The sequence below is a fragment of the Typopeltis vanoorti genome, chromosome 12, assembly GCF_054136105.1.
Source record: "Typopeltis vanoorti isolate ZY-2024b chromosome 12, IOZ_Tvanoo_1.0, whole genome shotgun sequence".
In the NCBI taxonomy this organism is placed as follows: Eukaryota; Metazoa; Arthropoda; class Arachnida; order Uropygi; family Thelyphonidae; genus Typopeltis; species Typopeltis vanoorti.
The window spans coordinates 76,619,076-76,643,691 of record NC_143560.1 but is presented as its reverse complement, the minus strand read 5'-3'; the positions used below and the strand labels follow the sequence as shown (position 1 = coordinate 76,643,691).

Genomic DNA, 24,616 nt, shown 5'->3' with positions numbered 1-24,616 from the left:
TTGCCAGTTTTGAAGTGTAAACTTTATCCTTGATAAATTCCCATAAAAGTCCATTGGCATGCGGGGGAGGGGGGGTACTCTACAGAACCTCTTCTTCCAATCCATCTGTTGGGTAGAGTCTCACCAAGATAAGTCCTCGCACTTGATGGTGCCCCATCTTGTTGAAAATAAGTCCTCTTAAACATGTGGCATGACAGCTTCATGCAGTAAGTTCAAGTAAATGGCACCAGTTACAGTACCATCAAAAAAGAATGGGCCAATTAATCAGTGTGCTGATAACCATCACTCCTAGTAAATTTACATGATGTTCCTCCATAACATGCAGATTCTCAGGTGCCCAGTAAGTGCAATTGTGCTGGTTAATTGACCCATTTAATTTAAATGTGGCTTCGTCATTCCACACAATTCATCTTGGAAATTGTGCATCCTCTTCACATTTTTCCAAGTACCACTCACAAAACTGCATTCTCCTATCCAGATCATCTTCGTTGAGAGTGTGCACTCTTCTTGGAATGTAATTTTTCCAATGACTGTGCTTCAACATGCGATGGACACTTGATTTTGATACTCCTATCTCACGAGACGCTTGTCGCACAGATTTTCTTGAACTTTGATGATACGTTTCAATCAACCTTTCGTCTGTTGCGGGCCTCATAGCTGTTCGTGGTCTTCCTGAACGTTGCTTATGGACATTTTGAACAGTTCCATCTTCTTCAAATTTATCTTTAATTCGAATGATAGTAAGTCTCATAGGTGGATCTTGTTGAAATTCTCTTCTAAACTGTCTTAGCACTTCCACTAAGTTTTCCTACTTCCAGTAACATTTTAGGTTTAAATTGTCTTTCCTCAAAGCTTAGTCTGGTTTCAGCCATTATTTCAAATCCATTTAAGCCTGCAAAATAATGAAAATTTTAAGTGAGTTATCAGCTGTTGAAGTGTGTGTACATTTTTTTGAGACACCCTGTATATATGGGCACTCCATGTAATTGAGACTCATCGTGGGAGACCCACTTTGTTCATTAACACAATACCTATCATACATATCCTTAAACCTATTCACTGTTGGGGCACTGACAACTACCTCTAGCAGCCCGTTCCACTCATTCACCACTCTCCAAGAAAAGAACCTACTCTGCACACTCATAGATGGCTTCCAAGCATGACCCCTTGTTTTTCCCCTACTCCCTATTGTATTGAAATATTTCTTCTGTGTTAATCTTATACTGTCCCTTTAGTAACTTATATGTTTCTATCATATACACTCTCCTCTGCCTGTCAGCTAAACACTGCAACTTGCATATCTTCAATCTATACTCACAGGGAACATTCCACAGACCTGTCACCAGTTTGGTCACTTGCTCTGAATCCTCTCCACAACCTCCCAATCCCCAAGAAACACAGGTGATCAAATCTGAGCTGTATAAAGAGGAATAATAACCTCCTTTACTTGTCAGTGTGCTCTTTAGCATCCAAGTAATCCTCTGAGCTATTCTGCCAACTCTTGAAATGTCCTCTGAATTTCAAATGTCTATCCATCATCACCACCACCAGATCCCTAACCTCATCAATTTCCTGTAAACTAGCACCACCAATATGATATGAAGTGTGTAATCTTTTCATCCCGAAGTGTATTACTTTAAATTTGAATTGCCAACCATTATCCTTTTGCCCACACTGCCAATTTATTTAAATCGTCTTGTAAGATATCTCATCAGCAAACAACTGAATGTTAATCTTCAAATCTTCGCTGTATTATTAATATACAAATTAAAGAGTAGTGGTCCAGTAAAGAGTCCTGGAGTATTCCACTAGTCTCCCTCATTTGCCTTGATTCTGCTCCACCATAGACCCTCTGTCTATCAGCCACATCCCTCATATCCATTCCCATTTGTTCCAACTTGTAATACTTTTCCATGCAGTATTTTGTCAAGTGCCTTTGCAAAGTCCAGCAGTATCATGGTGTAGCCATTTTCTTTATCCAATTCTGCTGTCACTTTATTATGAAATGCAAATAAATACTGAGGCAGGACCTACCTTTTTATAAAGTATCGTTTTCCTATCCACCATTTTCTCAATTTTACTTTTAAACTAACTTTTCCAATACCCAACTTGTTCTTATCCTCTTTCCACTCCCTAGGAACCTTACCAGAGCTGCGACTGAGATTAAACAACTTCATCAGAGGCACTGCCCGTTCACCTGCACATGCTTGTAGCACACGAGCAGACATGGTTCAAGCTGTATTCACACTGATAATTTTCAATACAGTAAATACCTCCTGTTTGTCTACCTTAATCCTCGCATCAATCTCTATCACCTTAGTAACTGTAAAGTCATCACCTGAATGATATACCCTTGCAAACTGATCATTTAAAGCAGAAGTAATAGTTTAGTTATTGTCACTTACCTACCATCAACACTGAGTAAAGTTATCTTTCCATAATCATTCTTTCTCTTACTTGTTATGTAATGAAAAAAAAAAACTTTCAGATTTACTTTGGCCTGCTTAGCTATTTTTTTTTTTTTTTTGACTGATTTAGCATTCCTTACCATACTATTACCCTTCTTGCTTGTGCTTTATACTGCTCATGGGCATGCTGATTATCTTGTTTATATTTCATCCACAATACTTTTTTTTTTGCAGCTCATCCACTTAATCCCTACTCAGTTTATCTTCCCAACCCTGGATATGCACTCTGATACTGCCTCACTCAAACAATCCTTGACCACTTCCCATGTACTAATGACATTCATTCCATGACACTGCTTCAAGTTGTCTCTTTAGTTTGTCATAATCGCCAGCTTTGTAGTTCTGCATAAATCCTTTCTTGACTGAAATTTCCACATGTTGAGCTCCCAGGATGGTCATTTTCATGAAAATGCATGGTCATTTTCCCCCAAGTGGAGGTAGAATTGCCTGCAGTTATAGATGATCTTCTGATGCTATTACCAGATCCAACACTCCTGGTCACTTCCATCATGTGTTATTTTAAGTAATTATCCCTTAGTAACTGTATAAATTCCATTTGGCCATGTGCCCTTTCCTCCTTCTGATCCATATCACCATAGTTGAGGTCCCCCCATGATAATTGCTGTCTGTAGTCATTGTGCTAATCTGCTGACGCAAGTTGTCCACATCTTCTGGACCCCCCCCCCCCCCAGGTCTATAGCAGCAACCAACAATATATTTTGTCCTATTGGCCTCTATCTTATATCAGACAGCTTCAAATGAACCATTTCCCTCAGATCTACAATCATCTTTAACTTCTATTTTTGTTGGTTGAAGTTCTTCAGCTATCATTAATAATACCTCTCATCCTGCCCTATTTCTTCTATCTTCTCTGAAAATACAATATCCATTGCATTCTATCCTTGTAATTACATCATTTTCTGACAACCAGGTCTTGCTGATGCCAATAATTTTTGGCCAGGTTGACTGACAAATGCTAAAAATTCCTCTCCTTTATTTCTGATACTTCAGGCATGTTATTTGCATTTCATAATAAAGTGACAGCAGAATTGGATAAAGAAAATGGCTATACCACGATACTGCTGGACTTTGCAAAGGCACTTGACAAAATACTGCATGGAAAACTATTACATAAGTTGGAGCAAATGGGAATGGATGTGTGGGTGTTATCTCTATCTGCATGTAAGAGTGTGTGTGTGTGTGTGCACACACACATATGCTGATTTACTCAGCTGAGACATATTTTTTAAACAGATTAAATGACTAGAAACAGAGAGAAATAAAAACACTATTTTTTTTTAAAAAATAAACCACAAAACTAGTTTCTTGTTATTAGAAGACTTCATCAGATGCATAACGTGAGAGAAATACCAACAAATGTTGTGAGAGAAAATCTATACATTTAAAACATTAATGTATGAAAATTTGAAGCTGTTCTGTGTATCTCTTCATTGTTGGACATGTGCACATGTTCAAGGTCTCGTGAATAACAGTCAGAGATTATAACTGAGGTTAGTGTTGATGTACTGGATTGAGGACAATTTGAGATTCTACAATTTTTCTTTCCAGTTCATCATAGCATCGAAAGATGTTTTTCCATTTTTTTCCTACCTTCACTGGGTGAGTGATAGTTTTTGTCGTTAGCAGAATTGAGGACATGATTAGAGCACTGGCTCTAGTTCTGTCATATGAGATGTCTCTGTTATGTTCTTCTAGATGTAACTCAATGGATTTTTCAGTCAGTTCCTTATTCAGTATGCCCAAACAAAAACATAACTTAAAATATCCCAGTATATACTGCGTTTGGTGTAACTGCAGCATGTCTTATTTTGGCCAGACTGAAAAGTTTAGATACAGAACAAATTTTTCTTTCTTTGTTCATTTTTCACTGCTGTTCTTTTGAACGATTTCTCTTATAAAAAAATCAGCTAACGCCTTTTTATTCCCGTATACGGGGAGTAGGCGAGGCCATTTAGCCCTATCTAACTTTTGGAGACTGAGTGGGCAGTTCAATCTCCACTGGTACCAATCAGAGATAGATGGCCCAAGGCTATCACTAATTAAGCGGTACACAGTGAAGAGAGAGATGGCTCAAATGTGCCGCCATCTCGTGGTCCCTAACCATAACACAATATATTTAATGTCTGAAATAATGTGGGTTCTACAGTCGATTTTCTTGAGTTTACGGGAGGAAAAACCCGCTTGCCCGTGCCAGAGATCGACTAACTCGGGAACCGGTCGAAAAAAGGCTTAGAAAAATTTCCTCTGGTCGCCAACTAGACTCAAAACCAAGTCTTCCTTTGTGCGGCAAGTGCCGTGGTGTGCAAACGCCACATCCACTGAGCTACACAGGCTCTTACTATTTCTCTTATGTATATTCTAAAGAATTAATTTGCAAGGTCTTCAAATCCAATGTTAACAAGTTTTATTTTTTCCTTTTTCATCAACTTTTTTCCTCTTCAATGTTGTTTGACTTAGTGTACATATGCAGTTTAGGTTTAACATGCAAGATAGCTTAAGGGGGGGGGCGAATGTTTTAGGCAATCACAAAATAAAGTTTTGCTTTACTTTGTGTTGCTTGTATGTTTTGTTACATGTTATGTTATACTTCCAAAAATATTGGAGGCACTGAACTGTTTAATTCTATTCTTGTGCTGTCATTCCATTACTCATCTGGTATGAGTTCTAACTAGCACATAAGCCTAAACACTAAAGGTTGGAAACATGCATCAGTACTCAAGTTTAGGCAAACTGATAACTCTACAGATTAAACATGTTTTTTTTTTTTTCAAGCTACTTCAGGTCTCCAGATGGCAATAAAAATAACTACCTAAAATAATCAATATTCGTACATTTTAATTCTGATAACCTTGCTAATGGTAATGCTAGCAAAACATGATACTACTGTCTTTTTCTCCAATTCTTACAATTGGCAATACCCACATCTGATGAGATAAAAATTTATTCTCACGGAAAAATTCTAACCTCTACTATTCTCTTAACCTGTTAAGATACCTTCTGTGACTAGTCACCACTCCTTTTATAGTTTGGATAGAGAATAAATTTCTTTCTCATGGTTTATTTTTTTTACCTATTGTCTTTTTGAACTTCTTCCCTTCTCATGTATACTCTAAAGAGTTAATTTGCAGATCTTCAACTCCAATGTTAACGTTTTTTTTTTTTTCAGCTTCATCATATTCATGTTGTTTTGGTTTATAGTGTATAATACATTATTGGATGAACATGTAATATTAATAAAATAAAAATTCCATCAGCTATTCCACAGTTTAAAATAAATACAAATAGGTGATCTGATAAATAAATTATATTGTGCTTACAGAAAATCTCCTATGAAGCAAAGAAAATCACTTGATATTTCAGAATTATTATTTAAAAAAAAAAAAAAACTGTGTGTAGATCATATATAACTGATAATGATCCTATTTACAGGCTGCTCCTATTTTTTCTCAAATGCTACAATTGTGGATAACAATAAAACTTTGATTTTGGTAATGAAAGGTCACTGTTATGTATGCAAAAGGATCTTTTCTTTAATATAGCCTGTTAAATTACAAATTTCATCTCCCTCATACCCTGTGAGTTATGACTGCATTAATACTTTGGAGCTGAATGTTGAATGAATAACAAAAGAGCCTGTTTTTTTTTCCCCCAAGTTGCAATTTGAAAGAAAATTTTGCTTTATCTTATTCTCTTCACTAGTTTTATTACATTATTTTTCATTGCAAAATATTAATTATTACTATGTGAGCATGCTGGAGTAATATGCATTTTCACAGTGGAAAAGGGGAGGGCTGAAAATTTTCCTGTAATGAATGAGATGGTAAGAAAAAAGATTTAGAAGAATAAAACATAATAAAGTTACCAGCAAGATGATAAGACAAAGCGAAAATTTGTGTGTACTGGCCTAGTTGGCAGAGTGGTTAGCATATCCGATCTCCAGCCCAAAGGTTGTGGGTTCGAATCCCACCTTGGGCATGGATGTTTGTGATTGTCTGTGAAAATAATGGTGATGGTGTAGATGAGGCGGTTTGCGGATGAGGTTGAGTGGTGGAGACGGAGAGCTGTAGAGCAGGTACCCTCCCTCGATGAGTCTTAGAGGACTCCCTAGAGGTGTCAAATAATAATGTGGGCAAATGTCACAGATAGTGGAGATAACCACATGATGATACAGTGAAGTTTGAAAGATTTCAGTTTGTTGCAATAAGTAAATTTTCTGCAGGCATACCTTTCCATGATCAAAAAAAAAAAAAAAAATGTTCTGTTAATCTCAGTACATTACTGAAGTGCAATGCACAGACTGAAGAAGGGTAAGATGAAGTTTGAATTGAACAGAGAAGCTAAAATAAAGACTCTATATTAAACAAAAGATCCGTTGGCATATATAGCAATGACCTTTCACAGCCAAAATCACTGAAGTTTTGTTATCCACAATGTCAGCATTGAGAAAAAAACAATAGCAACCTATGAACAGGATCATTATCAGGATTTTATCAATTATACACTGTGTATAATTGATAAAATTTAATATACTTTTTTTTATTATTATTTTGCTTTGTAGAAGAATTTCTATGAGTTCAGTATTATGCAATTATTATCAACTAACATTTTGGACTATAGACAAGATTAAGTTTTTTTTTTTTTTATTATCATTAATTTTACAAGTGCATCCATAGCTCAGTTGGTCTTGATAAGTGCTTTGGTAGGAAAGACCAAGTTCAAATCCTGTCTGGAACATATCTGGTTTTTCTGTTATTGTTTGGTTTGTCATGGTGGATGATTAACATAACTTGAAATTTTAAGTATATTTTGGAAGGTGTAGTAATGGATTCTTTACCATACCATATGAAAATTTCATGCAAGTCCTGAAAGCTATGGTCAAGGTCACAATTTGTAACCTTGATGGCTTCTGGGCAAAGCTAGCAAAACAGTAGCAACAAAATTATTCATTAACTGCCCTGAATGCCTCCTAAAGCATTACCATTAAGTTTGGTTTGCCATGTAGTGGCTAGTCTATAGAATAACCATTTTGAAAGCCTGTAAAGGCAAAAAAAAAAAAAAAAAGGAATGTTAGGTTGGGTCTTCTTGTGAGGTTGTTTTGAAAACATCACTCATTGAATTCTGATGTAGCTATAACTTTGCTCTGAATACTAATGATTATTTTTGGCCACTTTGTTTCAAATAAGAAAAGTGATACACCACCAGGTGATAAAATTCTTATCAAGTGGTGTCTAGTGCTACAAAGGCTTTCTTTGTTCTGAGAATGAAAGTGACACTGACTCCTAGCTGAATGATTCACTTCTAGATAACTAGAACAACATTCCCTTATCCAACAGAAGACCATTTCCAGTCTTCTATTAGATAGGGGAATTTAGGGCTATTAGCAAATCCACTAATATGAAGGTATAGGCAGAAGATTAGATTGCTGCAAACCAAATAGACCACACTAAAGTTCAGCATACATCTTGATTCTGGTGTGTTCACAGCATCAGTTCTATCAAGATTTTAGACATCCACCATAGGCATTGCAAATTATGCATTCTATCTATCTAGGCTATTTCAAGAAGAATATTAGCATCTTTGCAACCTCAACTAGAAAAAAAATTCATTTATCTGGTAATGGATATAGAAAACAAAAGGAAGATGTTGAGGAAAAACAAAACCTATATTACTAAACTGAGTAAGTTTTGATAGGAATATAGGATGTTCATATAATACTATACACTATTTCTGTAGGGATTTTAGTTTAGAAGAAAATCAAAATTTAAAATCCTCAGTCATCTGAATAACCAACTTAAGATTGACGTATTAAAATCATCAAAAAAAAAAAGTTCTGAAATTAAAACAAAAGAATTCCTTGCCAGTAATTTTTGAAGATCTGGGTTTGCAGACAAAGCTCTTTTAATTTGGTCATAAACATTCTAGTAAAAAGTAAACATTTAAATAAAAACAATGTACCATTAACTTGGTATGTTAAAATGATGTTTTAATGCATCATCTTGTTCTAAACTGAGAGGTGAACACCTGTGCACAAAATAATATACAAATGTACATTACTTGCTTGCAGTGATGTTTATTCTTGAATATTCTTTAAACTAAGCAGAAAGCTTGAAAATTAAGATTTGGGATTTTCCTGCTAAAAGGAAATTAACTATGATAATATAAAAGTTCAGCTTCAAATGCAAATTTTATACATTAGTGCAAATTATTTGATAAATTTTAACATACTAATAGAGGCATTGTATTTATGGGTCAAAGGATAACTGGGAGGAGACCTCCATGTAGCCTGTTTAAAAAAAAAAAAAAAATACAGAGAACTGATTAGGACTTCTGACTTAATGTTAAGAATTCACTTTCAGGCATCTGTCTAGTCTAGTTAGAAACTGAACGAATGAAGATGGGATGGCAATTTGGAATTTAGCCAACTGAAGCATGGCTTAAACCAAAATAAAATGATGGTACAACCTGATCAAATTTCAGGCTGGCTGCAGTGTTGCTGAGTTAAACAAGATCCCAAATATTTTTGTCAGCGAACCAAGGTGAACAGCAAAAAGGCAGCCTACTGGAACAAATTCCAGTTTTTAGGTGTTACCAAAAGAAATAAGATTCTTTTAAATAACATTATGTTTAAGGAAAAGAACTGTAGTATTAATTACTACATAAAAAGGATAAATTTCTTGAATCTCAGGAAATATCATGTAGAGTGTGAGCAAACGTTCTACTAAGGAAGAAATGGAGGAATTTTTCAAGCAATAGAGAAGGCAGCTAACACAGAAAAAGGAAAAGTTGGAGATCCAAACAGCAGAATAGGAAATGATAACCAGACATACAAAGTTTTTTGTCGTTTTGGTAAAATTTTGAGAAAAGGAATCTTAACTTTTTCATAGGAAAAAAGTGAAGAAATAAAAAAAAATTATTGATAAAGTATATTACTCTTTTTATTTCATAACATTTCGAAAATGGAACTGATCAGAATTATGGTATATTATGTATATATCTTCTGATAGTTTTTTCATCTTTTAAAAAAAAAAAGTTTCTGGGAGGAAAATCCTTTATAAAAGGTCTAGCATCCTAGACAGGATTAAAACTGAAGTCTTTCCAACCAAAGAACAAATATTGCATCATTCTTTTGACTATATCATGGAAACACTGAAATAAAGAAAGAGAATGGTGTAGTCTTGCAGTCATTCATTTCAATGTACAATACGTTTAGCTGATAGAGCAGGTATGTGAGCGATGTTAGCTGGGGAAGAGCTTCTAGTATTTAATATTTTGATAACATGTTTATTGAAATGTATTACATCAGGGTACCTCAACCTGTGGTACGTGAGCCACTGCCTTACTGGTACATCTAATATCTTCAATTAAATATAGTGGTAATGCCACTGGAAAAGGTTGGGAACCCCTGTATTACATGATATGAGATGCTAGTAGCAATGTAATTTCTGATTACGCTGAGGCAACTAAGGCTATGAGCTACATGTGGTTGGTGTGTCTTCTATGTTGCTCCCAAAAAACAAATGTTAAGTAGCCCCCCCCCCTTCCACCTTTTAGATGAAAATTTCTTATAAATGTTCATGTCCCAGATAGGATTCACATCCAGATTTTTGCTGGTAATAATGAACACCAGACAAAAATAAATGCAACAGCATGTGCCTGAATTATCTCCCCCCCCCTCCCAATTGCTAATAACAAACAATATAAAGCCACACACAACTATTACATTAATTCTTATGGATGAAAATGCTTTGTTTGCTATCAGTTATATTTTTCTTACACAAAATATCAGCAGATAAACTATGGCATAGTACATATCTGTTAATGAGCTTTGTTGAACTTAATTGTTTGATGTATTATATGACATATCCAGGCCCATTTCTACATTTCAAGGGGCCCTGTGCAAAATGGAAAAACGGGGTCCCTGAAAGTTAGTAACATTTATGGAAATTTTAAATGGAAGAATATCTTGTTAGTTAATTTAATCAAATATGAAAAATATTTATGCACATAAATAAAGAAGTATGCTCTTTAGCATCAATTTAAGTAAAGGGAAAAAATTAGTTAAAAAATAAATGTGTTTGTATGTACATGATATATTATTTTATTATGTAAGTACACATTTATCATATAAATAGGCCAGAACAATTATTTATTTAATAAATTAACAATATATGAAAAAATGTCCATTTTTACTATAAAGAATGAAATATATGTATAAGAACTTATAAGATTTAAAAGAAATCTTAATATATTAAATTTTATTTAACCTAATGCGCTTATTCAATAAAATCATTCATAAAGCTATCGAAACTGAAATTTTTTGCAATTTCATGCTCTATAGATATTATTGCCAGGGACGACAAATGTTCTTGAGACATAGAAGATCGCAAATAGGTTTTTATTCATTTTAATCTGGAAAATGACCTTTCTGCTGATGCAACCATAACTGGACTGGTCAATATTTTAAATGTCGTAGTAATATTTAGATAAATATCCGACAAATTATTTGCAATTATGAATTTTAAAATATTAATGGGTGCACCTTCTGGAACAATATTTCTAAAAATAATTAATTCATTGTAAAATTCAGATTCATCAATATCTATATTTAATTTTTGATACAGCTGTTTGCAGCAAAATTAATTCATTTTCTGTCATTTTTCTTATTAATTTCATATCATAAAGAAATCCAAATGATTTTTTGCAAATTTCATACAATTCAAATCTTTTTTGACAGATTGTAGAGCAGTATCTAAAATTACAAAAAAGAACTTTATCCTAAAATTATCTTTCTTATCACCTATGTGTGATTCATCAGGCGCTTCATAATCAAAAAATACTTTTCTTCAAATTTAATTTCTATTTCTAATAGATTTGACAGTTCTTCAGCAATCTCAAAACAGCTGTCAAATCCTGATATTCTCTGTACTGCACTAACTCTTTAATATGCTTAGTCACTATGTCTATGGGAATTTTTGCATTTTGTAATACTTTACTTACTAAATTAACTTTTGACAAAAGCTCATGCCAAATTACAAGGCTCAGTATAAACTCAAATGAATCTATTTGTTCATATATTGAAACCACTTCTACTTTGATAGTATTATCTGATGCAGTTTTAAATAATTCTTTTAGTGCATTTAAAAAATTCTGGAATTTGAAAACATACAGCTCCAACTGATTCTATTCTACATTCCCATCTTGTATCACATAATAGTTTTGTGGTTAATTATTTAACAAATTTCTTTAATATGTCTGAATGTGAAGTTCAGGCAGCAAATAACATATATATTTTTTGTATAACATTAAAAAAATGTATTGCTATAATTAATTGATGATTTTACAACATCCTCTAAAATCAAATTTAAATTATGACAGGCGCAAGGAGTATAAAATGCCTTTTCATTTAAAATGTAAGCATGGATTCCCTTAATATACTCCTTTCATATTCGCTCCATTATCATACCCTTGCCCTCTACAATCTGAAAATTTAAGATTTAATTTATTCAAAAGTGATTTTATATTTTCATATATACCTTTACCAGTAGTCATTAGTTGTTAAAAACGTCAAAGTGTTCACAAATTTCAATATCTGTTTCAAATATATGTAAAAATTACTGAAATTTGCTCCTGATGACTAACATCAGGAGTACAATCGAGAATTATTGAATAGTACTTTGCCTGTCGTATCATATTTACAATATTTTTTTTGAATTTTGGTTCCCATATCAACAATTAATTCATTTTGCACAATGGGTGATAGATAAGAATTTTGTTTCTTAACTATAATTTTTTTTTCCCCCCGAACATCTCATTAAATGATTTTTTAAAACTGGATCAAATTCTGCAATTAATTCTATGATTCCAAAAAAATAACCATTATGGGTTGTGTACAAAGTATCAAAATTACCTCTAAAAGCTAAATTAGGTTCGGATAAATATTCGAATTGCTGCTACTATTCGTCTTAAAACATTTCTTAACCGTTCTGCTTCGCCTGATTAATTGTATTGTGATTTTTTTAAATTCCATTCCATTTGTGTGCATGAATACATGCATTTGATGTGCACTGGATTTCGTTCGTGCGAATTTAATCTTTCACTTATGTCACCAGTCAGAAAAGCCATTATTAGATAAAAAAAATTATCTGAAACAAAAACAAAAAAGAGTTGGAAGAGTTTGAATGTACAATACAATAGCCATCTTCTGTTTTGCTTCTCTCCATTTGCAATTGTCCTAACATAGTGAGCTGTGGAAAAACGCTCTTGTTGTCATCTTTTGGAAAATCATTTTCAGTCGGAGGAGACGGTGGACCACGCTGTACAATTTGTGTTAGTGTTGCGTTGTTCAAAATTTTGGGCCATGTTGCTGGATCATCAATAATAAATAGTTCACCTTCCTCTGGTGTCTCAGTTTTAGTATCTTCAATACCCATTGTTTGACCAAACGCATGTTCTCTGCTTCCTTTGAGTATTTCAGAATTCTCATTATTAATTAATGTTGAAGCTGAAGAACTGTTTGTAGTTATTTCAGAACTCCTGTTATCAACTGATATATCTGAACAAATATATGAATTCAACTTCATAAATTTAAACAGTGAATTTCTTTGACGTTCCTCAGCTGCTTCTTTTTCATGCCCACTTGGGTATTTTCTTCCATAATCTCTTTCACGACTAGTCATACTCTAGAATTAAATAAGATAGACTTAATTATAAAATAAGTTAAAACAAAATTACTTACCGGATAAATAAAATATATAATATTAGAAAATAAATAAATTTAATATAGATTGAATTCTGATGTTGGAAAACCTAAAACCAGTTTACAAAATATATTTAAGATGTTTTGCAAGTAATGTCACATAAAAAAAAAAATTGCCATGACAGTACATGTATATACTTACTTGTTCATAAAATCAAAAAACACCTGTTTTAAAATGCACTTTTCCCTATAACTTAGAGTAGTTTCAAATACTACTGCTACGATCTTAAAATTTATTCCCTATACTGTTTATCCTAATGTTATTTCACTGAACAATAGAGCCAGACCGGCGGTCTGGCTCCAGCCATGAGATACTGGGTGAGCAGTAACGTGGTGCAGTGCCAACGAAAGAACGACGTGCCGTTATCAGTATAATTTGAATGTATTTTCATGAAAAATTCGGTGTTTATTTTACCAAGAAAATACATAAAAATATTTCGCTTACTATAACAATAGTTGGTTGTAAAATTATATACATATATTTTTCTATATAATAATTACAATATTAATTTATATAATTCTTAAAAAAATAATTGATTTTCTTTTTTCCAATTTTTTTGCTTTGCGGGGCCCTGTGCCATCGCACAATTCGCACACCCATGAATACGGCCTTGGACACATCATATAAATTAAAGGTTAGGAACAGAAAAAGGTGTCCAGACATAATCTTGAATAATTGCAGAATACCTTTTGTAATCCCTGGAGAAGTTAGGGTGTTTCAAAGAACAGATTATTTTCATATCTCCATGGAGTCACTCATCATGGGCAGTTCCTTTGACATACACACACACACACACACACACACACACCTCGTCATACCATGCCTCCGTTCCAATCATTCACCACTCTCCCTGCCAAAAAAACCTACTTCTCATTTGCTTGCTCACACTATCCAGGAAAATGAAATCTTATTTTCTCACCATTCTATGAAAAAACCTCTTTAATGTGATAAAATCCCTCAGAAACTTATGTCCGATTCTGCCCACCCCTCCTTCTCCTAGATGCTGCAAAATGCATTTTCTGAACCATCCAGAGAGTAGGAACCACCTTAGTCAACCACTTCTGGACTCTTTCCAATATCTCTTCGTCCTTTTGAAAACGAGGCAGCCAAATACATAGTAGTCTATGAAACCATACTTCTTACTTCTATAAGTCAGTATCCTCTGCATTACCCCAGAATTGGAAATTTTGTGTTGTATTCACAATTTTAAAAATGTGTCCTCTAAATTTTAGGTCCTATTTACCAACATCACCAGATCTCTTATTTCCTCCAATATATTTTCACCAATTGTATACTCTGCATCCCATCTTTTTTCCAAATTTTATAACCTTATACTTGGCAACCTCATGCCTATTCACTCAGTCTATTCGAGTCCTTTCTTATAAATCCACATCTACTCTACTCTACTCCTCATAGTTCTTCCCAACTTTGCATCATCTGCAAACAACTGAATATTCCCATTCAAACCTTCTCCCATACAGTTAACATGCAAGATAAACAACAGTCGCCATGAAGACCTTCGAGGAACATCACTAGTGACTTTCCTCTTTCCCTCACACACAACTTCCTGATACCTATCAGACAGTTAATCTCCAATCCTGTACTAATCAGTTATCCAACCCCATCTGTTCCAATTTAGCTATCAGTGGCAATTTAACAAAAGCTAAGTATACCACTATGTATTTTTGACAAATGCATTTTGTCACCTTATTATAATAAGTAAGCATATTATTAAAACACGATCTTTCTTTAGCAAACCCATACTATCCATCAAAGGGAATGACATTGTTGTCCACCAAATTCTGGTCCTCTTCAACATTTTAACCACAGCACCTAACACACCTATGAGCCTATAAGTTGAAGCTTGAGTCTTGTCACCTCCCTTATGAAGTGGCACAATATTGCCTTTCTTTCACTCCTTTGGAACTTGTCCCAATATAACACCCATATCAAACAAATAGCCAAGGCAGATGTCATCTCCCTGGACTATTCCTTCGAAACATGCAGTAACGAGTCCCATAGCCTTGTTAACATTGTTTACTGAATTCTCCATGATGCATTCACAAGGATGCAATACCTTTATGAAATGCTCATTTAATATCTCAACTATATCCTGTGTAATGGTTATCCTTTTATCATTTTCACCAACCAGTACCAACATTCCTCACAGAAGTCTTCATATAACTGACAACTACTCGGGTAATCAACTTCATGGTCACTCTCACCAACCAGTGGAAGATTCTACATCACATTTTTGCAAAATACATCACCCTTAAATCTCTAGTCCTGTCAGGATGTCGTCTTCATCCAACCATGTCTCACTTATTCCAACAATTTTTGGGTGAATGAACTCAATGCAACAATTTCATTCTTCTTATTTCTGATGCCTCTGGCATTCATATATAAACATAAAAGTTCATTTTTGGTCTATAACAAGTTCTACTAATATCATTTCTTAAATGTGATTCCTCCATGCCTTTCCCTCAGCCATTCCTAGCCCTTTCTCACACTGTGTACCGCTGATTGCCCCCCCCCCCATTTCCTTGTCTATCTTGCACACCAGTTTTTTCATTCTCCACACATGCTACTCATTTCTCCATTTGTGAGCACTACTTTAATTCCCTTTTCTTGCTCTTCCACATCACTTCTTACTTGCTGAGATCCATTCCCTACCACTCAGCAACAGCCTCTCCAGATTACTCAGATTAAAGCCATTCAAATGCAGTCCATCACTCTTATATGGTTCCATTCATTCTTGATTTCATCCCACACATTCACAAACTGCATTTCTTTTTATCTTGTATTCTTCTTAACACCCTTCTGATATCCATTCTTACATTCTCATTGTTTCTCACTACGTCATTTGTTCCTACCACCGTTACCAACTCTTTTGCTCACTTACTCAATCACTGTACTCGTTCTACTTCCAGGATCTCATTCACTGTGCCTCTAATAATCAAAATCCTCATATAATGCCACTCACAAGTCATTTGTTATCTCTTTCATTAGAGTGAAGAATTAATTCTTCACTCTTTCGTACATGTCTACAATTCTCTTCATTTGACTCTGCATAAGCTTCATCTCTTGCCTCATCCAACTGTACTTTCAAATCTTGTCACTTTTCTGCTATTATTCACCCTCTCATTATCTTACCATTAATTGCACTGTTTCTTACCATCAGTCTTGCACATTTTCTTATCTTCAAGTTGCATGCTTTTGTTCACCATCAATTCTGCATGCTTTCTTAACAGTTGCACACTCTTTCTTGCTGTGAGTTTTGCTTACTATGCCATGTTCCCTCTTCTGAGTCAAACAAGATTCATGGTTCCCATCATATCATGCTTTCTGCATATCCACACTTGTCCGTCTCTCTCTCTTGTTAGATCTGTCCACATACGTATCTGCAACATCTTCCCCACACATATGTAATATGCTCACAGCACTGTGCCATTCTTGAAAAATCCATGCCGTTCATTTCTTTTGAGTCAATTTATGCAAATGGTCTCCCTCTCACTGCCATTTGTCCCAAAGTGCTGAACAAGAAAGAGAATTATAAAATTATTTTGCTGCAGCCTTTACAACGATGCTCTTCATACACTCACCACTTGGTGGCACCTCTATAAAAGTAACAGAAAGCAAAATCGAATTGTATGTGGATGGTCTAGATGCAGAAATTTATGGGTGTGAAGGATAGTGGAAGGATTATGGATGCTAGCTTAGCTGAATGTTCCTGGAAATACCTATAGAAAAGGCATTGGGCAAAAAAAAAAACTCTTGATAGAAAGCAAAATCGGTCAAAAAGAGAAAGGATCATTAAAAAGGATTTTGGTAAACTATCTAAATGAAAAAACAGTGAACTAACATGAGAACGTCAATATCTGCTCTACTAATGTAGAGCAGATATTGACGTTTGTACAGAATACATTGGTTAGGAGCAAAAAAACATAACAGAAGGGAAAGCAAAGCCTTCCTGGAGAATAAGTTAACTATGCATGCAATGTTCTTTTGCTAGCAAATCGAGGAAGTACAAGTTAATCCAAAAAGAAATATCCACTTTTACCAGAGGATATTATTGCAAACAAGAATGACCTTAATGTTCTACCGTTCTCCAAGTTGAACATTTAGGAAATCAATTTTTATGAGAATCCCACCTACAAAAAGATGCAAACATAATAGGAGATCAGTCTTATTACCATGGATGATAAGGATTAGTTAATCTGGAGCCCTGATCAAAAGACAAACATGAAACCTTTTTCAAGTTGCTTCAGGCATCCAATAAACAGCGTGATGGCCTTGCACCAGGTAATGAAAGTTACCTACAGACAATCAGAAATATTCATAGTCACAGTGAAATTTGAACCTAAGCTCCTTTTGGAAAACTGGTACACTATCCATCGATCAACCAAAGTTGTAAATTTTTTGAGGTTGTATCTATTTCAGAAGAACTTGCAGCCCACTGGTATAGTAGAAGAAATAGTTAGATGAAAGAAGAATCATGGCATATTCCTTGACATTTTCAAGTTTAAAAAAGGTTTTTTTTTTTATCGGCAAGAAAGCAGATTATATTTGACAATTATATTCTTGTTTAATCCTTTACCCAAAGTGTAATCAAACAATTTACATGTGAAGTATCTTCAATACTAGCTACTTGTATACAGAGGCTGTTGACTTCATTTGCTTCAGTATTGCATAATGCAAAAATGCTGGGTGATGGTAACCCTTCCCATAGACTAGTTTTGACCTTTACTGAGGTCTTTCAGTGGGAGCCAGATGCAGGAAGATACCAACATTTGAATTAATGCAGAAGTCATACAAGTAATAAAAAGGTGTATTAACTTATTAGAATACTCTGGATCAGAGCTAATTGTAGACAGTTTTTCACTTGGTAACAAAGTAAATTGTATTTGCTATGTTATCAAGAAATTATATTATTGGTTAATCCTTTACCTAGGTGTTTGCAAACAAAGTTTGCATTGAAGTATCTTCATGAATAGACTACTTGTATATAGAGGCTGTTGGCATTCAGTATTCAGATGGACCATTACCCAGACTGGTTTCAATCTTAATGAACTTCCTGGGTCTGACTCTCACTGATGAAACCTCAATAATGGTCCAAACTGGTCATTGGTAGTGGAATATTTAGGCAATTGAGGGGAAGTCAACATGTTTGGGGGGGGGGGGGACTTATGCAAGTTCTTTTAATAACACACAGGAATTGAACAGTTTTTATATTTATAAAGTACCAACACAGTACTCTAGAAATATGTAGTTTATAGAGCATCTCTTATCTATGTAACACATCGACCTTATATTTACTATGCATTCAGGTCATCTGTTCAATACGATTGTAATCTGTATTTTTTTTTATGCCTGATTTATCTACTTACTACATAATTATATAAAATAATATACTTAGATATTGGATCAACAATAGTGGATGTATGTTGGTTATAAATCATCTTGTAGGTGAGCAAAACCAGCAACATCTTTGCTGGATATAAATCCCATCTCCCACATAAAAAAGCTGTTTCCTGAAACAGTTTTGAAACATAGAGCAATATTATGTGACCTAATCCTTTTGTTCAGGTTGCAAAAGTTGCAAGATAGAAAACCTGCTGCTTCCTAGATTTTTCTAATTAAAAGTAGATCTTCCTTTTTCGTATTAGGCCATTGGCCTGCTACGGAGCTGTCCTAAGTTGTACCCGTCCCAAAGATAAGGTGGCTAGCCCTATGCCTCCCAATATGTTAGATGTGTGTGCACAGGGCTGGTTTGTCTGCTTGTAGGGGGGTGGAGAAGAAAAACCCTGCTATCCACACCCAAGACTGGCTAACTTGGCTATGCCTAAGAAAGATCCTAAGCTCCTCGCATCAGCGACGGGAATTGAACCCAGGACACTCCTTTCCCAGGCATGTGGTTGTGAAGCGCACAGCCACTTGACTAACTGCATGGACTAGAAATAGATCACTGACTTAAAATATTTAAATATTTTTTTTATAATACAGAGTTGCAAATAAACTTTGTCCACTATTTTGCTGGCAGAGTGGTTAGCATATCTAGTATCCTACCAACAGGCCTAAGAGTTCAGATCCCACAGCAGGCATGGATGTTTGTGATTTGTGATTGTCTTTAGGTGAGAGATGAATTTCACTGCCTAGTACAAGACCACTTACTAGAGGTTGAAAAAATCTCTACACCAATGTTTTCCGAACTTGCAGTACCTTTAACAATTTTAGCAATACTAGCATATCCCCCCCACCAGAGGAAGAGGCATGGGAGAAGTTATATTTCATTCAAACATGAATAATTATATGACTAAATTTTTCAGGAAATGACAATGTATACTAAAATATTAATTAAAATTACAAAACTTTAATCAATACCTTCCAATATTTTGTCAAGCTTCTGTTTGGTCGTAGTAGGACAGCTAATATCAGGATATCCAAACACAGACTACACCCGGTTTCAATACACCCACTCAGGACTTGCAGACCATGCACTAGATACCCACCAAAGAATATGCTGGAAGAAAGCCATGGTACTACAGCATAGCAAATATGAAAGATTGTTCCTAGAATCAGCCTCAGCTCTAAAAAAAAAAAAAAAAAAAAAAAAAAAATTCCCAAATCTCAACAATTTTGGGTGCATGAGACTGCCCCAAATTTGGGAAGCTTGCATCCTTAGAACATCAGCCCAACAGCCAAGACAACCCAATTTAGCCCTGTTAAGGGGCATCTTTAGGACTCTAGGACCAACGCTAGTTGCTAATGCCTGTGCACATATCACAGTTTTATGTTCCCAGATGATGGCAATGTAACATTGCTGAAATAATGGAATGTATTGATTAAAGTTTTTTAATTTTAATATACGTTGTCATTTCCTGAAAAATTTAAAGTCATGTGTAACCAACGTATAAGTTTAGCTACAAGAATGAATAATTATGAATGTACTTTTTCATATTTGTATTATAATAAGTTACAATGTGTAGTAATTATTTTAATTATTATAAACATTTTAGTTATACGAGGGGGGGGGGACTGAAAAGTTCTGATAAACACCTAAAACAAAAATGATATTAAAACAACTGATTTAACTACATGAAAGAATAAATCTTAAAAAAAAACTGTATACCATCCTAGATATCTTATCATTACAAAAACTTTATCTTACTGATGTTTAATATATGTCATGAACATTATAAAATTCCCTGTGTATAATGTAGATTATAATCTACACTGTGGAAGAAACTTGTTGGTAGTTCCCAAAGGCAGCAGAGAGATATTCCACAAATCCATCTGATATATAACTGCTATAATAAATAGAGAACCTATATTATGAAATTAAATTGAAATATATTTCAGGCACATAAAATAAAACTTAACGTTGGCATATGAAATGATGAATTTTATATATGTTACGTATATATTGTATACACACACACACACAGTAATGAACAAGCCAAATTTTCAAGGTTTTGGTTGAGTGCTATGTTTTTTAACTGTCTCTGTGATGTTTATTAATAGCGTTGTGTGTTTTTAATAGTGTAAACAAGTTGACATTCATAGTTTTACTCATTTAGCTATAAAATGATACATCTCCAAGAAAGCTTTCTCAGCACACATCCATGACTCAGACAAAATTGCCAATGAATATGGTGTTGGTCTGAGTTAATGCAGTTTTAAAGAGGATTAGGAAAACAGGTACCTCATCTTCTGATAGAAAAGGAAAATGAATCCAAGATTGTTTGCTGCAGACTTAGAGACTTGATAGCTAGTGGGATTAATGTTTTTGACATGACAGTTTGTCAAAGATCATTGGAAGCAGGGAGGACTGCCCACAGACCAAAAAAGAAACAGCTGTTGACAAAGGCTATGCAGAAAAAGAGGCTCCAGTGGGGAAAAGTGTACAAAGATTGGACTGTTCAGAAGTGGGAGAAAGTCATATTCTCATGTGAGAGCCATTTCTTTGTCCGGGGGGGGGGGGGGGGGGAGTAGGTATCCTATATATAGACAAATCAGCAGCTGAGAAGTCTTCCCCTGCTCACCTTCACAAAGTTCCTGAACACCCAGCTAAAAAGATGTTCTGGGGTTGTTTTATGCATGACTGTTTAGGATCACCTGTGCCTGTTGATGGTATGAAAATAGTGGAGAAAAGAGTAGTCCTACAGATTCAGAAAAACGAAGAACTCATCTTGCTCCATGCCATTTTAAGAAAAGTGAAAAAGTTCCTCAAATATCACACCATCCAATTGCTTCAGTGGCCAGATGACTCTCCTGACATTAACCCAATTAAAAAAACTTGTGGACCATAATGAAAAAGAGACTGAGAAAATTAGATTGTGATAAAAGGATAACTTTAACACAATCCATTATAAAAGTATGGTTTCGAGATGCAGAAATAAGAAATGTGTTCTACATTGGAATAGTCCGTGCCTAAGTGAATAAATGAACTTATTAGGAATGGAGAGCAGATATAAATTATTAGGTAAAGTTGGAGTTTAATTTTTGTACTTATTTTCTTGCAAAATTAATATTTTTCTTCAAAATGTGAGTGTTCGGATCAATTTGTTCACTACTGTATATACTTAATCTATTAATTATGAATTAAATGAGCTTTTTTAATTTTATGTAATCTAAAATTATGTCTATATATATATATATATATATATATATAGACAAACAAATATCTATATACCGTATCTACCCCCCCCCCCCATCCTTATTCTTCTAGTAACCAGTATAGCAATTCCCTTGGTTACAAATATTCAATTGTATTTATTACTGTAAATCCTATCTTGCATGTTCTATCATCCCATATCGTAAACGGTTGTCTTATATATCATCCTATACTGTAATTTTTTTTCTTGTATTTTGTCTCGTATGTATTAATAAAGCATATTATCTGATCTTGTATTGTGCTATATGTACTGCATTGTACTTTGTGTTAATGACAATACTGAAAGGAAATGTTTGTTAATTAATTTTTTTCTCACCTGCAGACCAACACAAGACTGGATATAATCATCAAAGTTGATAGCACCTTTTCCATCTCTATCAAACTTTTTGATGAGAAGATCATAAAATCTGTCAGTCAATCGATATCCTGAAAAGTAAAAATGTTATGTCAATTATGTTTGAAAATTAGAGCCAATTTTCAAAAAAAAAAAAAAACTGTTCAATTGTCTTAAAATTGAATAACAATAGTACTAGGAATAAAATTATTGCTCTCTCATAAGACAGAAGATTTAAGCTCAATAGGACAATTGATTGGCACAACCACTGGACATCACCTCTGTTAATAAAGTACCACAAAAAAATAGACTGCCACCAATCATTGCTCATTTTACTAGGAAAAGTCTAAGAGACCCACATTCTAGGAGCAAGCAAAGAAACAAGGCCGATAACACTGATCCAAACTGATAAGCAATTTCCAACTACATATCTGAACTGGACACCATACTTTAAATATCTATCAAATTTCTGTGGACTAAACTAAGGATTCACAGGTATTTATGTGACAGGATGACAATACTAGAGTTTATATAGTTGCAAGAAAATCTCACCCCCCCCCCAATCCTTAAAAGCAAGCTTTAAAATTATTTCTAAAAAATATAGCATGGAGATCTCCAATCTTGATGAACATATTCAGTCAGTAAATGTAAATTTCAAGGTCTCTGACTCTTGGAAAAAAGTGGACAGAAAACACTTCCACCATCTTACACACAAACAGAAGTGTAAGGAAACACTGGTTTACTTTGATAACACTACTCAACAACACCCTGACAAACAATAACATTAATAACTATAGAAGTTGCCATAACTGACATAGAAGCGTATGCATATAACATTAATAACTACAAGTCCTACACCTTACATAGACCAAACAAAAGAGGAGGCAGCATTATCAAAGAAAAATACAGCATGACGGGGGGGAAAAAACTTATGTAAAAGCACTAATTTATGAAATCATGATGGTCTGTGTATTATATATATCGTGTATTTGAGACACAGCCTCAAATGCACGATATACATAATAATATAGACCTGCAGATAATCCACACAGCTTCCTGCATGAATCAGAAGCATGGCTAAGTGACACCGAACCCTGTACAACATATCAGCTGATCCTAATAGGAGATATTAACATAAATATTCTTGGCCATACTTCTTCGACTGCTAATACATACTTTGATATAATAAGTCAGTACAACATAAACCCTACCATAAACTCCCCAACAAGAGAAGAAATACTCAACAATTCATTAACACAATCATACACTGATATCAACATGCAGGTTCCCATCAATACATCTCATTAGTAATTAACACTAAAATCACTGATCACTTTGTTTCAGCTTCATTTCAATACCACTCCAATGTTGCAAAACTCTACAAAACTATCATAATAAACAGCATTGTCAATAACCTTATATAAAATACAGACTAGAGTAGACAATTCAAAATATATGATCCTGTAACTTAGTATGAGAACTTCCAAATATTCACAGAAATGTACAGAAAAGCAACAACATCTACACAAATAAGGCGAAAACATCCAATAACCCATGGATGAATGATGACATTCTAAACAGTTTTACAGTAAAAGACAGTCGCCCAGTAACACTCATCTGCAAACATTATACAAAAACACAAATCAGCTAACAACAAAAATTCATAGGGCAAAAAGACACTACTTTCAAAAATTTACAGAGTATAATGACATGTTTTACACTTAAAAACTTACTAACTTAAAAAAATAAAACGTCACAAGATTTTATTGCAAAAAGCTTTGGTCAGGATATGAAACGAGAAACTAGCAGACTCATTCAACTATGCCTTCACAAACAATATCACACAACTCAAAAAAATTACCAATACAAAGTAAACAGCAAAGCATGTATTTTCCACCTTAACAAAACAGAAGAAAGCGTAGCTAAACCAAAGACCACTCTAGGAATAGACAAAATAAGATTCACAGACCTTTTAACACACTTTGAACAAATAAATCCTATACTTCTGAGACTCATGAACATGATATTCAACACTGGTATTATTCAACAACTAAAAACTGCAATAATTACACCAATTTACAAACATGGCAAAAGAAATTATAAACAGAACTACAGACCAATAGCTAACCTACCAGTCATCTCCAAATTTCTTGAAAAAAAAAAAAAAAATCATACACTAGACTACAGAACTATAACATTATCTCACAAAACTAATAGATTTCCAGAAAACAAAAAGTATCATCACCTTATTAGAAGATATCGCCAATGCCATAAACAAAGCTCTCAGTAAAATAAAGTACACTGTCCTTATACTCCTTGACTTAACCAAAAGTGTTGTGTTCAAGTGTGTCAAAAGCTTTTG

At 34.3% G+C, this 24,616-nt stretch overlaps 1 protein-coding gene across 1 annotated transcript in view; it reads right to left on the bottom strand.

Annotated features, from left to right (window-relative positions):
• Positions 1-24,616, bottom strand: part of LOC150100903 (programmed cell death protein 6-like) — a 104,945-nt gene that overhangs the window by 2,919 nt on the left and 77,410 nt on the right. The window contains exon 6 of the mRNA XM_090401118.1: positions 22,237-22,346. Coding sequence (XP_090257244.1) covers positions 22,237-22,346 — 110 coding nt within the window. The remainder of the gene's footprint in view (positions 1-22,236; positions 22,347-24,616) is intronic.